This window comes from Pristiophorus japonicus, chromosome 8 (assembly GCF_044704955.1).
Source record: "Pristiophorus japonicus isolate sPriJap1 chromosome 8, sPriJap1.hap1, whole genome shotgun sequence".
NCBI classification, from domain to species: Eukaryota; Metazoa; Chordata; class Chondrichthyes; family Pristiophoridae; genus Pristiophorus; species Pristiophorus japonicus.
Genome location: NC_091984.1, coordinates 112,053,943 through 112,072,082, shown reverse-complemented (window position 1 = coordinate 112,072,082; position 18,140 = coordinate 112,053,943). Strand labels below are relative to the sequence as shown.

The 18,140-nt window shown below is 40.3% G+C and overlaps 1 protein-coding gene across 1 annotated transcript in view; it reads right to left on the bottom strand.

The window, feature by feature from the left end:
- The window catches only part of zbtb41 (zinc finger and BTB domain containing 41), a 35,094-nt gene extending 17,825 nt beyond the window's left edge, over positions 1–17,269 (bottom strand). Inside the window, exons 1-7 of the mRNA XM_070887323.1 lie at positions 17,186–17,269; positions 8,482–9,837; positions 6,884–7,091; positions 5,470–5,539; positions 5,129–5,276; positions 1,764–1,893; positions 1,302–1,397 (exon numbers count right to left, since the gene is read on the bottom strand). Of these exons, the coding sequence (XP_070743424.1) occupies positions 1,302–1,397; positions 1,764–1,893; positions 5,129–5,276; positions 5,470–5,539; positions 6,884–7,091; positions 8,482–9,664 (1,835 nt within the window). The 5' untranslated portion in view covers positions 9,665–9,837; positions 17,186–17,269. The remainder of the gene's footprint in view (positions 1–1,301; positions 1,398–1,763; positions 1,894–5,128; positions 5,277–5,469; positions 5,540–6,883; positions 7,092–8,481; positions 9,838–17,185) is intronic.
- Between the last annotated feature and the right edge of the window lie 871 nt (positions 17,270–18,140).

The following is an 18,140-nucleotide window of genomic DNA, read 5'->3' as shown; positions in this document are numbered from 1 at the left end:
TGGTGTGAGGACCGGTGGTAACAGAAATTAGATCGGGAGCCCAAGGGTACTTGGGATCCAAGGGAACAGTCTCCAACATGAAGTTAGTGCTGAGGAGGGTGTTTAGCAGAAGATGCAGACACTGGAAAGGAGATGCAAGTCTGGGACTGGGGAGGCCCGTAGACTTCCTGCAGGCCACAGAGGAGCATACCTGCCTTCCTGGCCCATAAGGATGCCACAAAAAAGTTAAATTAAACTCATTACCTTGACATGTTCACTGTATGCTATCATGGTTTAGTTGTCAGGTCACGTCACAGCCCGCCTGTCTGGGGCTGCGTGGCCCGCCCATGCTAGATCTGAAGTCCCCCCCCACCCCCCCCCACCCCAAGCTATCTTAACCCCCAAATCGCCAAATTGTTCCCACTGTGCTGGGGGTTACAATCGACTGAAGAAAGTATTTCTCTTTTCTTTTTAGTTTGCATTTTCAGAACAAAAAAAGGTACGTTTCAGGGATCATTTTAACCTAACCCACTAGACAGGAAACTCACACGATCAGTTTTACCACTGCCCAATATTACTCTCCACTGACTTCGAGAGAGTAAAAATCGGACGGGGTAGGTTAAAATTGCCTCTTTCATTTCGAATTAGAAACAAATGTATTACAACATTCAGTAACTGTGTAGGAAAAGCTAAGCATGAAATGTTTCAAGTACTCCCAAATTTAAGAATATATATTTAATCTGCAAAATGGTTTGGTGTACCAAGATGCAATGCCCAAGGACATCAGTTGTATCCACGATGCCATACACACAAATTCCCAATTAGTCGTAACACTATGAACTAAGTGAGCCACGGTGGATCATTTTCACACACCTCAGAGGCCATTTTCAGCCTGAATGCAGGTTTCCTATTGCTTTCTTGGCCAGATTGTTTGTATTACAAGTATGCCGTGAAAGGGAGAGAAAATAGTTTTTTTTAAAAACAGTAACTTATGAAAAATTACCTTCAAATTACGTTTAAAAGTCCAAGGTAAGACCTAGAATACTCCAGAGGGCACATTTAAAATAAAATGGATTGTCACCCATGTTAAAGTAATGCTGACTGGAAAATCTGGGCCTATAATTTGTTTTTGTACTTCAGGGACCAGGGTACTGTGTCTTTAATGGACAACAGGTCAGAGCAGAATAGAAGAAATGCAAGATGGATGAATAGTCTAAAAGATTTGTTGGATTACATTTGAGAATCGTGACGTGATTGAGGAAGGGCGATAGATTCTACCGAGCTCAAGAAAGAGTCTTCTCTTATTCCATACTTGTTCTTACCTGTATGAACTACCATGACGAAAACTCTGTCCACAAATGCTGCACAAATGTGGCTTTTCCCCACTGTGGATCCGAAGATGTTCTTTTAATGTAGTTCTGTAGTTTTTAAAAATAAAATGGGCAAATAAATTAAAGACCTCTCAAAATATCTTTTTCTTGACTTTCATTTCATTATTTATCAATTACTATCAAATTATGGCACTGTTATGAAGGCATAAGATATCAAACTTATTTCAACTTTATCACTCAGAGCTCGCAGAGAAAGAATGAAGTAAAACGAACCCCTCACCAGCATATACGGTGAATGAATATTACCTTTTGAACATCACCATGTTTTTAACTGCATCATGCACTGTTAACAAAATAGCCCATCAGCGTTAAAGTAGATTTATGTTTTATTAAATTGGGAAACGGTTTAATTTTTTCATTAAATTGCAACTAATTTACCACATCTAGTTTTACCTTTCCCTTACAGACTTCCCACAAATAAAACAAGTCCACTTTCTTTTTCCTCCATGAGTGCATTCAATATGTCGTTTGAGGTTCCCAGTATCATTAAACTGCCGACCGCAAATATCACATGGAAAAGGCCCTGAAATTAGAGAGAAATAAAATTAGTGTTAGCTTCAAGTTACAAGTCTTAGATCATTAGTCTGAAGTTCTGTACCACCAAATGGTCAATATTATTCTGCATTACGTTTAACTCCATTCATCAAATCGAAAAAATAGCAATTGGTCCTGATACAAAGATCTAGGCTAGATCACACACTGCAAGTTCATCAGCCTGGACATACAATATTTATACTTTGCAACACATAATGTCTGTTATTTTCTTGTAGGGAGAGCGGGTATAGTTTAATGTTTATTTTGGTGTGGGGGGAGAGAAAGGACAATAAAAAGCAAAACTAAGTTTATTTTAATTACTGCATAATCTTGAATGTTTTAAACACTCACTGGTATCTCAGTCATCCTTTGTTCTGTGTGTCATGCTTTAAAATCTGCTATTCAAAAGGTACCCTGAGAACAACCAAATATTTTGTATAGAGTATTTTCTCCAATAACATAGAAAATTATGCTCTGTACATTATTAATATGGATAGGTGCCCACAGTCCACTCAGTATCTGAATTAGAACCTGACAATGTCACTGCAAGTCATTTCATTCAAAATGTCTATCCTCAAGCTGTTTATGATTTGTTTTTGAAAGCTATCGTATTAATGCCCCCCACCCCCCGCCCCCCGCCCCACCACAATTAGATTGCTAAGATCCATACAACATCCCTACCCAAGTTGGTTGGCAGCTTACTCCCAGACCACCGATGATCAAACTGAATGGCAGAACAGGCTCAAGGGGCTGAATAGCCTACTCCTGTTCTGATGTATTCAAACAATGGCTGTTGATCATGAGATCTTTGATCCGACATTAGACTGGTTTGCGGATATAAATTGCTAAAGCATGCATTAATGTAAATCAGAAGTTTTCCACAAGCTAAAGATTATTGTGATTATCTTGTAACATGCGTATTGAGCGACTCCCAACAGGTTTTCTGCTGATTCAGTGGTGTGAATCTGATCAAGCTCCACTTCCATATGTATAAATTCAGATTCAGACTTTTGTGCTTATAATTTTTTTTTTTGTCAAGTTACCTGGGAATCTGATTTCACAGAATCCAGTGCATTTTTATAAAAGCAATTCTGATGGTGTCTGCTGTTTGGCATCAGACTTTCTTGAGGGAGACATTTCAATTTGTTTTGCAAGTAGGTACTGGAAGTGTTACGAGATGTCTTAACTGCCGAATTTGCTTTGTTGATCAAGAAGAACTTGGATTTAAAAAATGTCTTCCACATCTCCCAGATATCCAATAGCACTTTGCAACCATTGGATTTCTTTTTAAGGGCAGTCACTTCTGGTTATACAGCCAAATGGAACAATTGGCAGGTTACGACTTGTGGTGTCCCGCAGGGATCGGTGTTGTAGTCTCAACTATTCACAGTATTTAGATGATGGCATAGAAAGTCGTATCAAAGTTTGCCGATGACACAAAAATAGGCAGCATTGTACGCAGTCTAGATGGAAGCATAAAATTACAAAGGGAGGTCGACAGATTAAGGGAACGAGCAAAACTGTGGCAAATGGATTTCAAGGTCGGCAAATAGAAGGTCATCCACTTTGGACCTAAAAAGGACAGAACAGGGTACTTTCTAAATGGTGAAAAGCTAAAAACAGTGGAGGTCCAAAGAGACTTGGGGTCCAGGTACATGGATCATTAAAATGTCATGAACAAGTACAGAACATAACTAAAAAGGCTAAAGGAACGCTGGCCTTTATATCTAGAGGACTAGAATACAAGGGGGTAGAAGTTATGCTGCAGCTATATAAAACCCTGGTTATAACACACCTGGAGCTCTGTGAGCAGTTCTGGGTACTACACCTTCGGGAGAATATACTGATCTTGAAAGGAGTGCAGTGTGGGTTTACCAGAATGATACCCAGACTCCAAGGGTTAACTTACGAGGATAGATTACACAAGTTAGAGTTGTATTCCCTAGAATTTAGAAAGTTAAGGGTGATCTGATCGACGTTTGAAAGATATGAAAGGGAACAGATAGGGTAGATAGAGAGAGAAACTATTTTCACTGGTTAGGAATTCTAGGACTAGGGGGTATAGTCTAAAAATTAGAGCCAGACCTTTCAGGAGTGAAATTAGGAAAAACTTCTACACACAATGGGTGGCAGAAATTTAGAACTCACTTCCTCAAATGGCAATTGATGCTAGATCAATTCTAAATTTTAAATCAGAGATTGATAGCTTTTAGTTAATCAAAGGTATTAAAGGATATGCGGCAAAGGCAGGTATATGGAGTTAGGTTGCAGATCAGCCATGATCTCATTGAATGGTAGAACAGGCTTGAGACCCCCAATGACCTACTCCTGTTCCTATGTTCCTAATATTTGCTTTCAGTAAAGTCCGCCAAATAGCAAAATGAATGAATGACCATATAATCTGTTTTTAGTTGTGTTGGGGAGGTCTGCAGAGGACAGTGTGTGGTGGTGGTGGTGGGCGAGAGGTGACTCCCCACTCTTTCAAAAAGTGTCTTTTTCAAAATTGGATCTTTGAAGTCCACCTGAGCAACCCCCCGCCTGAAAGAGTCACCTTCAACAATGCAGCACTCCCTCAGTATTGCACTAAGCTTAGATTATGTGCTCAAATAAACTGTGGAACTTTAACCCATAATCGTCTGATTCATAAGCAAAAATGGTACCCACTGAACCAAGGTGACAATTATATTCATACAATACAGCTGGCAGGAAACTACATGTGCGTCTGCTAGGATTCACTCTACTTCCCAAAAAAGACAACTTTAATTTCGTGAAGGATAACCAAGTTGTTAAAGAGTTTTCTCGTATTGTGGTTCATATTTCTATAACAATAAGTATATTAGTCATTCTAGCCCTTTTGTCGCCGTTTGATAAGTGACAATCCAAAGTGAGTGTATACTGCAGCACAAGACTACATTTAATCTAGTAAACAGATTAATGCACGTCGGGCAATTATTGCTCCACAGGTCCGATAACAATGAAGGTAGATCAATTAAAATAAACTTCTGAATTGTAAGAGACAAAATGCACATATACACATGGTGAATTCAGAGCGAAAATGTTCTATAAAAACTTGAGATTGTAACAATTGCCAAATAAGACCTACATCCAGACAGAACTATTTCACTCGATGGTAAACGCTAACACAATCAAAACTAGTTTTGAATGAAATGATAAGTCTTGGACTTTTTTTATTTTAACATTTTAGTTCGTGAACTTATCCATACCCAGATGAAACTTTTCCTGATGTTTAAGTCTTGCAAATCTTGATTTGAAATGTTCCTCACAGTAGCTACATTTGAATGGTTTATCCTGTGTGTGAAGAATCATATGCTCCTCAAGATGAGGTCTCCGTGTAAAAGTTTTGTTACATACCTATGGCCAAAAGAGTAATTGAGAATCATCACAAAAAGTTCCAATACTTTAAATACTGCAAGCTGCTAATAAAAAAAGGGGCGAGAGCAGTTTAACACAGCTACTGTTTATGTAGGTTATTCTTTCGGGGGAGGGGGGTCGGTCAGGTGGTGAGCAATGGGGAAGGAGCGGGAGAGAAACCGAAAGAACTTACATCACACTTCCAGGCTTCACTCTTCTTCTTTCTGGCAGCAAAAAACTCTTGTACATTATCTGGGTGGAATCTGGAAAGATTTCCAAATCAGATAAATTAGTGCTTTGTTGCCATTGCAAATAGAAATAAGGATGAAAGCACACTTAAAAAGGCAAACAATTTTTGGCAAATCCTTCACAGGGAATGCATTCTGCTGAATTGCAAATCCTCAACATTATAAAAAGGTGGATAACCTGCATTTCAGTTTCCCCCGAGTTGCTGTGTTTGATCTTACTGTTGAACATTATATAAACTATGTTTTATTTAAGGAACACTGAAAATATCCTTTACCACTTCTGCCCCACATCATGCACAGCAATTGTAGGAGTGGTAAAATCACAACGTGCACACCTTCTGTTATTCAATATTGCCATAAAATTAGGGCTTCTGTTGTATTATGTATGCAAGCTCTATATATGACAGTTGTTAATTAAAGTAGCTTTTTATGCTTTCTGCTCTCTCCCAAATGTTGCGTGTTGTTTTGCTTATGAACATTAATAAGCTAATATTTATGCAAGGAGAGAAGAAACATGCAGGTTGTGGTTACTTTTAAAGTTTGTATTAACTGAAAGCCTTTCAGAAAAGCAGCTGTGAGGCAAATAATGAATAAATTATATATTTTTTTCTAAAACAAAACAATATTTATTGCTGCTTACAACGTAGTTTCAAATAGGCAGAGATGTGATTACAACAGAAACAAAAAGCAGAGAGAGATCTATCTGAATTGAATCTTGAAAATGAAACGCCCAAATGTGCATACTGGGGGCTTTACAATGCTTTCAATCACAGCATTACTATTGCCGCAGAAAGGATTGATCCTGTCTTCACTAGATATCTACAGATAGTTACTGAATACTGATCAGGAACACGAGTTCTGACAGATTTTTTTTCACCCTTCCGCAGCCAGTATTTAATTTCTGTTTTTTCTTGGGTGTTAGAGCGAATTTAAATCACGTACATCCTGGCTGAAATCAGCTAGCTCAACATAGTCCACAAATCAAATAGGGACTGTTATATATAACGAAACAGAATCCCAATGATTTAATTTAAACCTGCTCTTTTATTACAAGTAAATTATACAAATAACTGAGATTTAAGAGATTCCCTCAACAGTGACAGCCTTGGGGCAGTCAAAACTGTTCCAAAATAAGAGAGCAATTTTCTAGTAACATTTATATATTTCTCTTTTTTTTTAAATATTGCAGTTTATTTAACATTTTATTTTGTTCAAACTAACAAATATATAACTATATTGCTAAAAATTGGTAACAACCCAATAATCAAGAGTGAATACTGGTTCATCTTTATTAAATCGACAGAAAGCAGAGGGACATACAAATACTACAACAGGATACGATCAACAGTTTAGACTTACCTCCTCACATGTTTTGCTAATGTTTTTTTGCTTGCATGTAGCTTGTTACAGAATGGACATTTTTGTTCCTTTCTTTGAATAGCAGCTTGTGCATTATGCTTCTTTCTGTGAGCAGTTAAGTTGGATTTGGTGGAGTAACGCTGATTACAAATATCACACTCAAAAGGTTTTTCCCCTGTATGCACACGAGTGTGGCATTCATATTTCCCTATAAAATCCAATAGGCAATTAGGAAATGGGCAATTAGGAAAGTTAGGATACAAGATTAAGGTACAGGATGTTTGCAGTAAACTACTGGATTATGGCAGCACAGTGTACAAACGCATTCAACATAATACACCACAAGGGGCAGCAGATAGTTTTTGCTCACATAAGCCCCCACTGCAGTTAGTTCTCAATCTCAAGTATGCATGACAGGAAGATTCAGGTACTTCTTCACATAAAAATTGGAAGAAAGCAAGCGTTTGGGGCTGAGGAAGAATTAGTCAACAGACATAAGAATGTAAGAAATAGGAGCAGGAGTAGGCCAAGTGGCCCCTCGAGCCTGCTCCGCCATTCAATAAGATCATGGCTGATCTTCTACCTCAACACCATTTGCCTGCATATCCCCATATCCCTTGATTCCCAAAAATCTATCAATCTCTGTCTTGAATATACTCAATATACTGAGCTTCCACAGCCCTCTGGGGTAGAGAATTCTAAAGATTCACCACCCTCAGTGAAGAAATTTCTCATCTCAGTCCTAAAAACCAACCCCTTATTCTGAGATTGTGACCCCTGGTTCTAGACTCCCCAGCCAAGGGAACCATCCTTCCTGCATATACCGTCAAGCCCTGTAAGAATTTTGTATGTTTCAATGAGATTACCCCTCATTCTTCTGAATGCTAGAGAATATAGGTCTTGTCAATCCCTCCTCATAGGACAATCCCCCCATCCCAGGAATCAGTCTGGTGAACCTTTGTTGCACTCTCTATGGCAAGTATATCCTTCCTTCATTAAGGAGACCAAAACTGTGCACAATACTCCAGGTGTGGTCTCACCAGGGGCCTATATAATTGCAGTAAGACATCTTTACTCTTATACTCAAATCCTCTTGTAATAAAGGCCAACATACCATTTGCTTTCTTAATTGTTTGCTGTACCTGCATGTTAACTTTCAATGATTCGGGTACAAGGACACCCAGGTTCCTCTGAACACCAACACTTCCCAATCTCTCAACCATTTAAAAAATACTCTGCTTTCTATTTTTCCTACAAGAAGCAGTATTTGCAAAGACTTATGCCTGTTTGCCCAGCATCTCAGCTGGGGAATGAAGCATGAAGCAAAAACACAAATTTGTATTTTAGTTATCATTATACACAATTCAATATTGTAGAATGGAATTACATTCTAATAAATACATATCAACTGTTGGTTTTTAAGTCATGATTACAAATATTTACATATGGTAAATAAAATTGAGATCACCTGTTTTAGATTAAATTTAAAATAATTTTAATCTCCGATTTTGTTTTTACAAGGGAGTCACGTACTATTAAATGGGAACAAAATGGCAACATAACTACCCAAAAAAACAAGCATGGTTTATCTTACCAACCTATTCGATCAAAACTTTTATCACATTTAGGGCACTGGAGCGTTTTCTTGCTCCCAGTCTGTAAAATGACTGGAGCTAGTTCCTTAGGAATATTTTGCTCAATTTCATCTGCATCCATAGCCTCATCCTCATCAGTTTGTTCATCATTAGTTTGTTCATCATTCTCATCCTCCCTTTCAATTTCTTCCTCCCTTTCCATTTCTTCCTCCCTTTCCATTTCTTCCTCAAACTTTACTGCAACTCCTTCCATTTCATCTTCACTTTCTGTATCTTCACAATCATCATGCTTCTCCGTGTCACTACCACTTTTACTGGAATATTCATCTTCCGAGACATCTGTGTTTTCATCATTACTTTTACTCTCAAATTTCGCTGGACACTTGCGAGTTCGAGTTGACCACCTCCTTTTAGAAAGTTCCATCTTTGCAACATCTACACTTTCTTCTTGCACCACAGCACTGGCGCTGTGAGCTTTAGTTATATGGTTTTCTAAGGATTTTTTGTAACAGAACCTTTTATTGCAGAAGGGACATACATTGCTATGTTGTAATTTGGCAGTGGGTTCAAGAGAATCCTTTTCTTCCGAACATTGGTAGTTTTCAGTTAACAATTCTGTTTGAGTTGACCTAGACACATTTTCATCACCAGTCAACAATTTAACTGCATCTATAATGTCTAGAAACTGTGCCGCTTCCAAAACTGAAGCGATTTCATTTTCCTGTATGAAGAATTCAGAGGTGTATAGAAACTCCAACAAGTGATGGAAAACATAGTAACTTACGTGGTCCAACTGGATACTATCCATGTTTGGGTTTTTGCTTAAGCAAGCATGGAAATAACTGCTACCAACAGCAACAACCACCTTATGGGCACAAAAATGTTTTCCTTCCACCATGATAACCAAGTCGCAGAAAGGCGACTGCTTGAGTCGATCATCATTCATATATTTCAATAGATTTTTGTTATGCAACAGTGATCTCAGATGTACAATTGGTGAGGATGATCCTAAAGGAACATCTAAATTGTCTGCAACATTTGAAAGGCCTTGTATTGATCTGGGACCATAGTATAGATTTTCAAATTTTGCTGTCTGTAAATCTAAGAAAACATCTTTGCAGGGTGTTCCGGTTAAACATGAACCAGTTTTATAAGAACTGTCAATATTCTGAGACATGGTGTTCATGAAAATTGAAGTGGTTGTATGTTAACTTTTTTTCATTCTGCCGATAGACAGCAGAACATCATTGTAGAACAAAAATATGTTCTTTCAATACAAAGTTTCCTTGTAATTTTCATTGATACCAGATGATCTTATACGGCACAATCTTCTTAATACGGTTACAATATTCACCAGGCCTGCAAGAAGATCATCCAAACGAATTATATTATTACAATAATAAAATTCCAACATACTTTAGCTTTATTTGTCAAAAAGAAATGGTGAACGCCGCAATGAACACTGATTAATTGAATTACAAAAAATGTGCTTATGCTAAGTTGGCAACTGATGCAATACTTCCAGTTATTGTGCAAGATGCACAGGTACCTGTAATAATTAATACCCTCATTTACCTCTCCTTACACAGTGAAACAAGTAAAAGTAACTTTTTTCCCCAGTTATTTCTCCCACTTTAATACAATGCACCCAATCTACCTTCTAAAAGAAAGTTGACCTATTTGTTTAAAACTCAGTGTTGCACAAGAATTTTACAAGATTCTTAGAGAGCAGTGAGTTTATAATGCGAGCAGAAATAGAATTGAAATAAAAGTTACTTTATTCATCATTTATATGCAAAATATCCAATGTCACGAGTTAGTTAAATGACTAAGTTCTCTTTAAACAATATAATTTATTATTGATACAAATCATTTTTCACTCAGCCTGCTGGAAATGCAAATTCTTATTGACTACAAATATGTCCAGGTGATGCACGTTAACTAACAAAATTCAAGCTCTGGTCAGGTTTTTAATGAAAGTAACATTCCTTAAATACCACAATATTTCAAAGAATTGAATCTAGTCATTTTATCAAATGATTACAATGGCAACTTACAGTGGCTATTATAATCTAATTTAACCTGTGCTAATTAGTACTCCATATAAAATCTGGTTGAAATGTAAAATTCAGGACACTTCTAGCTTTTTATTGTGTGTCTTATTGGCAAGAGCTTAAAAATAAGGTGAACAGTAAAAATAAACAACAGCAACCTTGTTTTTATATAGCACATTTACCATAGCAAAGCGTCCCAAGGTGCTTCACAGTAGCGTTATAAAACAAAGCTACATAATAAGATATTAGGACAGATGACTAAAAGCTTGGTCAAAGAGGTAGGTTTCAAGGAGCGTTTTAAAGGAGCAAGAGAGGTAGAGTGGGAATTCCAGAGATTAGGGCCCAAACAACTGAAGGCACGGCCACCAATGGTGGAGCGATTAAAATTGGGCACGCTCAAGAGGCCAGAATTAGAGGAGCACAAATATCTGATGCATGTGGGACTGGAGATAACTGAGTTAATGCGGGGCAAGGTCATGGGGGAATTTGAAAACAAGGATGAGAATTTTTAAATTGAGGCATTGTTTAACCGGGAACGAATGTAGATCAGTGAGCACAAGGTGATGGTTGAACGGAACTTTCTGCAAGTTAGGACATGGGCAGCTGAGTTTTGGATGACCTCAAGTTTATGGAGTACAGAACGTTGGAGGTTGGCCAGGAGTGTATTAGAGTAGTCAAGTCTAAAGGTAACAAAGACATGGATGAAGGTTTCAGCAGCAGATAAGCTGAGGCATGTGTGGAGTGAGCGATGTCCCAGAGATGGAAATAGGTAGCCTTAATGATAGCATAGATGTGTGGTCAAATATGACACCAGGGTTCCAAACAGTCTGAATCAGCCTCACTCAGTTGCCAGGGAAAAGGATGGAGTCGGTGGCTAAGGAACAGAGTTTGTGGCAGGGACCGAAGACAATGGCTTCAGTCTTCCCAATATTTAGTTGGAGGAAATTTCTGCTCATCTAGTACTGGATGGCAGACCAGCTGTCTGACAATTTGACAGTGGAGGGGTAGAGCTGGGTGTTGTCAGCGACATGTGGGGACTGATGCAGTGTTTTCGGAAGATGTCGCCAGAGGGCAGCATGTAGATGAGAAATAGGAGGGGGCCAATGATAGATCCCTGGAGAACACAAGAGGTAATTGTGCAGGAGCAAAAAGAGAAACTATTGCTGGTGATTCTTTGGCTACGATTAGATAGATAAGAATGGAACCAGGCAAGTGCAGTCCCACCCAGCTGGACAACAGTAGAGAGGCGCTGGAGGAGCATGGTTTGGTCAACTGTGTGAAAGGCTGCAGACCAGTCAGGAAGGATGAGAAGGGACAATTTACCTTTGTCACAGTCACATGGTGACTTTGATAAAGAGCCGTTTCAGTATTGTGGCTGGAGCGGAAATCTGTTTCGAGGGATTCAAACGTGGAGTTCCGGGAAAGATGGGTATGGATTTGAATGGCGACAATACGTTCCAAGGACTTTAGAGGAAAAGGAGTTTGCAAGGACAGAGGGGTCAAGGATTTGTTTTTTTTGAGGAGAGGGATGATGACAGATTTGAAGGAGAGGGAGGACAGTGCCTGAAGAGAGAGAACCGTTAACATTGTTAAGAGTGAAATCTCCATAATGTAACTGTCAGTAACATATTCTGGTGATAGAAGTTGGTTCACTGTGCATCTGTCTGTGCTGAACAAAACAGTGTCTAAAATTTATAGTTTGTACTCAGAAATAAATGAAGAAACAAGCACAACTTCGCTAGAACAGAATTAGAGATTGAGAAACAAACCAAGACATATAAAAAGAACAGATCTCATTAAAGGTTGCATTAGTCCAACTGATTTTTATATTGCCCAATGTTCCAATTCTACTCATTATTGAATCTACAAGCAGACCTCATTGATAGTCTGGGGCCTGTAGTACATTTGTGATCGTCAGATGCCAATCTGCTCTGTATCTTATCCAAGTGGCAATTTTTCACACAAAAACCTACACTAAACACAGTTGGCCGTTCAACCATACTGAGCATCACAGCAACGTCCAATCCTGTCCTCACCCAACATCCACAAGTGTACATTTCAAGGAGGGGTCACTTGATAGCAACCAGGAGTATAAACCCTTTCCTGATTCAGTGCCTCTTAAGACCGATTGCAGTAACCATACCATTATGGCTGAGATCAGCAAATTCAGCACAGGATCAAACTTGAAAACAATATGATCTAACTGGTTGAGTTATGCACTGTCTTAACCAGCTGAGTCACTCATGGAGACCCTCACTGACAATATTTATCATCATTCTTGTTTCAATAGGACAAGGAAATTCAGCACTCGGGTTAATGTGTGTTGCAAAGGACATTCATTAATTCATTTGTTATCCTAAATAACAGGTTCAAACAAAACAGGCAATTACTTAGGATAAGGGGGAAGCCATTTAGGACTGAGATGAGGAGAAACTTCTTCACTCAGAGTTGTTAACCTGTGGAATTCCCTGCCGCAGAGTTGTTGATGCCAGTTCATTGGATATATTCAACAGGGAGTTAGATATGGCCCTTACGGCTAAAGGGATCAAGGGTATGGAGAGAAAGCAGGAAAGGCGGAGAGAGAATGAGCAGCCATGATCTTATTGAATAAAGGTGCAGGCTCGAAAGGCTGAATGGCCTACTCCTGCACCTATTTTTTATGTTTCTAACACACCCTTCCATTTAGGTTGCCTAGTTTAGAATGCCAGATTCTAAAACATTAAGAAACACCACCAAGTAACAATGCTTCTTTCTAGCAGTCTGAACTTGCATTTAGTTCTTCCTCATCACATACAGTAACTGATAACCAAACACACACAAATATTGATAGCATCATTCTAGTCCAGTACAAGAACTAGTCTAGAACATAGAAGCCAAGAATCAGGAACCTGCCAAAACAATGCATACTAAATTCTTAATGAAAGCACAAACACAACAGAAGCACCCCTTAACAAATGGCATCCCCAAAATGAAATTACAATTGAACATGTCATTGTAAAAGTAAGAGGTAACAGGTCAATTTAATGCAGGCAAATGGAGCAGCCAAGTGGCGTGCAGTAATGAATTTCAGGCATAAAGGACATCTTGGAAGGGGAAAATCATACATCAAAAGAGAAAGGGGATCCATCAGAAGAAAGGAGTGGTTAGGGAGTCGAAAAGTGAAAGTTCATGTTGGCTGTTATTTTCTCCTAGTTATTTAAATCCCAACTCCTGCTTCCAAGGACACATACGTTAATAGAAGGATGCATTTGAACCCTGGTATTTAATGGGAAAATTGAGAAACTAGGAGGGGTCCTCATTCATTTATTCAGTAGATAACAGGCAATTGCAATGTGCTGAAAAAATTTTACCATTGACCTTTCCAATAGTTGAAATATATTCCAAGCAGACTGGTGGGCTGCTAGAGAAAATATGACTGCCATGTCATAAGGCTTAGGAAATTAGCTAATTTTTCAGGAACCTGCCACTCAATGGCCCTGAATTTGTAGTCAGCAACTATGCGAAGGCATTCGCCGCTGGCCCCGAAGTATGCTTTGCACATTGATCTTGCGATCTCCATGTCGAGAACTTCAGATTTTCATTCAATTCAACGAAGTATGGTCCGGATCCCCTTGTGCGAACTGGTGTGGCATCAACAAGCTGTCCAAGCAGCCAATCAAAACACAGAATTCTCGCAGACAGCGAACAAGGAACATAACATAAGAACTCGAAACAGGAGCAGGCCATACGGCCCCTCAAGCCTGCTCTGCCATTCAATACGATCATGGCTGATCTGATCATGGACTCAGCTCCACTTCCCTGCCCGCTCCCCATAACCACTTATCGTTTAAGAAACTGTCTATTTCTGGCTTAAATTTATTCAATGTCCCAGCTTCCACAGCTCTCCGAGGCAGCAAATTCCATAGATCCACAACCCTCAGAAGAAATTTCTCCTCATCTCGGTGTTAAATGGGCGGCTCCTTATTCTAAGATCATGCCCTCTAGTTCTAGTGTCCCCCATCAGTGGAAACATCCTTTCTGCATCCACCTTGACAAGCCCCCTCATAATCTTACACGTTTCGATAAGATCACATCTCATTCTTCTGAATTCCAATGAGTGGAGGCCCAACCGACTCAATCCTTCCTCATAAGTCAACCCCCTCATCTCCAGAATCAACCTAGTGAACCGTCTCTGAACTGCCTCCAAAGTATATCCATTCGTAAATATGGAAAGCAAAACTGTACGCAGTATTCCAGATGTGGCCTCACCAATACCTTGTATAGCTGTAGCAAGACTTCCCTGCTTTTATACTCCATCTACTTTGCAATAAAGGCTAAGATTCCATTGGCCTTCCTGATCACTTGCTGTACCTGCATACTATCCTTTTGTGTTTCATGCACAAGTGCCCCCAGATCCCACTGTACTGCAACACTTTGCAATCTTTCTCTATTTAAATAATAACTTGCTCTTTGATTTTTTTTCTGCCAAAGTGCATGACCTCACACTTTCCAACATTATACTCCATCTGCCAAATTTTTGCCCACTCACTTAGCCTATGTCCTTTTGCAGATTTTTTGTGTCCTCCTCACACATTGCTTTCCCTCCCATCTTTGTATCATCAGCAAACTTGGCTACGTTAAACTCAGTCCCTACTTCCAAGTTGTTAATATAGATTGTAAATAGTTGGGGTCCCAGCACGGATCCCTGCGGCACCTGACTGGTTGCCAACCAGAGAATGAATGAACTATTTATCCTAACTCTGTTTTCTGTTTGTTAGCCAATCCTCTATCCATGCTAATACATTACCCCCAACCCCGTGAACAAGTAAGCTCTTAAAATTCTTATCTTTTAAAAATGTTAGAGAGCAAAACAAAGATTGGTGCTCTCATGAGGAAAAGGTAAACCTGAAATAAAGTTCAACAAACTTTTCTTTTCAAATTATAATTTAAGTTTAAAAAATTTAATTTATTAAAATGGACAAATTACATACTGCACAAAATTGAAAGTAATTTTCAAGAATCAGGGTTCAAATGCAACATGTGTTTAGCATTAGCAGTAAGAACACTGTCAAAACCCAGTTACACCTAATCGAGTTGGGTCTAACTTTTAGTGGGGAATTTAACATCGCCCTTACTGAGAAAGAGCCAAAGTTTCTGACAGTTGATTTGGCAGATTACAGACTGTCGACTCCGTAGGGGAGGGGGGCGCACACCGCAGCATGTTTTGGAGTTGTCAATGCATGCGCAAAATCTCAAAGTTGCAGTTAGTTTCAAAGGCGGAATGGCAGCAAATCTCAACTGCAAATTCTGGGCCAATATTGTTTAAGGCTTCATTTTTTTGTACTCAAAAGTAAGCGATGTACGGAATTGAAGAATTTTTGCTACTTAAATGTCAGCATCAAGCACTCCAAGGTCAGGAATTGCACACACAGCCTGATGCCCCAACAACAGTCTCAACTTTAACAAAGCATCAGGTTTTGCAATAAAAATGAATTACCCAATCATTTGAATTAAGCAACTTTTAATTGAGTACACTGAGCAGCAGCAGACCTCCATTTCCAGCCACCCTTGTCACCTCTCTTACAATTTCTACTAGTTTAACACTGCAAACTCAAGCTGTAGAAATTGGATTGTGATATTCCACTCTCACTTCAGTCACTAGAGAGTCAAGACATTCATCGCAACAGTTTACCCTAGATTCAAACCAAGGTTAGAGACTTTTGCCTTGCACCATCAAACTTTTTGTCTTTTAATCTCTCCTGTCTTCAACCCTATCAGACGTTCCCTTTTGTTCTTTCTCCGTACCCTGATCCCTGCCTCTGCACTTGCTTAAAATCTGTGAATCTCTAACCTTTTCTAATTCTGATGAAAGGTCAACGACCAGAAACGTTTCTCTCTACACAGATGCTGCCTGACCTGCTGAGTATTTCCAGCATTTTGTTTATCATTTTAGATTTCCAGCATCCGCAGTTGTTTGCCTTTGCGTTAAAGAAGTTAAGAGCAGTTTGCTAACTCACTGAGACAGCAGGTCCAAGCTCAATACTTCCCACCCACGATAGTAACCGAAAAGGTTGACACTATCTTTTTTTGTTAAAACCGCCAAGGCACCCTCCCCCTCCCTCCCTGGTTCGGAATGACCCAGCCCTGGCTGGCAGAGTTTCTTGTACATGTTAGTCACATCGATACTCCTCTGATGTACACAGGGCGAGGAAGGGGGAGGGAAGCACCCAGACACTTTCACACTCAGCGCCACAGCTCTGCTGATCACTGGAGCTAGTGTAAGGATCGCAGTAACACTGGTTGGAGCTCCCGGGGCTAGACCAATGCAGGGCCCGACCCGGGCTCCGCGCTTCACCTTCCTCCTTCTTCTCCCGCAATAGATCGGAGCCGAGCCCCCCGGTATTGGACGGGGGGGGGGGACACCCAGTCTCTCTCTCTCTCTCTCTCTCTCTCTCAGCACCCTTGGGCCGGCCCACCCATCCACTGGCAATTCCGGGTGCCAGTCTCTCTCTCTCTCTCTCTGTCTGTCGGCTGGCTGTCCCGGGGCCGCGCTGTCTTTCCCTCGCCCCACCACCTGCTGATGCCCCACCCAGTAAACCCGGCTCCCATTGGTTTCCTCCTCCGCCCGCCCGGTGCTCGTGCTCGCCTTTTTTTACTGGTTTTTATTTTCGAACCTTTTGTTTTCGTTCCACGGCCAAGACCAACCGAGACGCCGGGCGCCCGCGCGTGCGCAGTGGCTCGCCTGTCGCTGAAGCCGCCGCGCATTGGACTGTGGGAGCGTTATCGAACGTGCCCCGGGAAAGGGAGCCTCGCTCTGAGCTGCGGTGAGCCTGCGCCAGACGTTCCATTCCAATTGTCCTCGGCAGCTCGCGCACGTGGACCTCGCTGGCTGCAGCCTGAAGCCACTCAGTGCATCGAGGGGAGCGGGCGAAGCTTGCCCAGTTGCCCTCCTCCTTTCTGCCCAGTTGCCCTCCAGCCGCTGGAAGCGCGAGTCAAGGTTGCCAGAAGTTAAAGGACATTCGCAGCCCAGAGTCAAGCAAATACCAACCCCCAAAAGTAGCCCGCTGTTGTATAAAGTGAAACAGAAAATGCAGCAAGCACCAAGCAGCTCAGGCAGCATCTGTTGAGAGAAGAAACAGAGTTAACCTGCGATCTTTTATCAGACCTGGAAGCTGTTCGAGATTAGCAGATTTTAAGCAAGTGCAAAGCCAGAGAACGACACAGATTCTGCCTGACCTGCTGAGCGTGTCCAGCATTTTCTGGTTTCCTAACATCTGAAGTATTTTGCTTTTGTTTTCACCCAATCTTATGTTGCTTAACTAGCCTAAAGGAAGTCCAATTGCCATGATATATTTAAGTTTATTTCTATATTTTTAAACTTATGGTTTTAGAATGATCAGATTTCAGCACCAATATACACACAGTATAGTGATGGGTAGCAAGAGTGGCCGATTTAGGTTAATGTGTTTGGAACTGAGAAAATGTTTGACTAATAAAACTACACAGCTATTTAAGGCTGAGCGTTTGGAACCATCTTCAGCCAGAAATGCCGAATGGATGGTCCATATGACCTCCTGAAGTCTCCCACCATCCACAGAAGCCAGTCTTCAGCCAATTCAGTTCACTCTA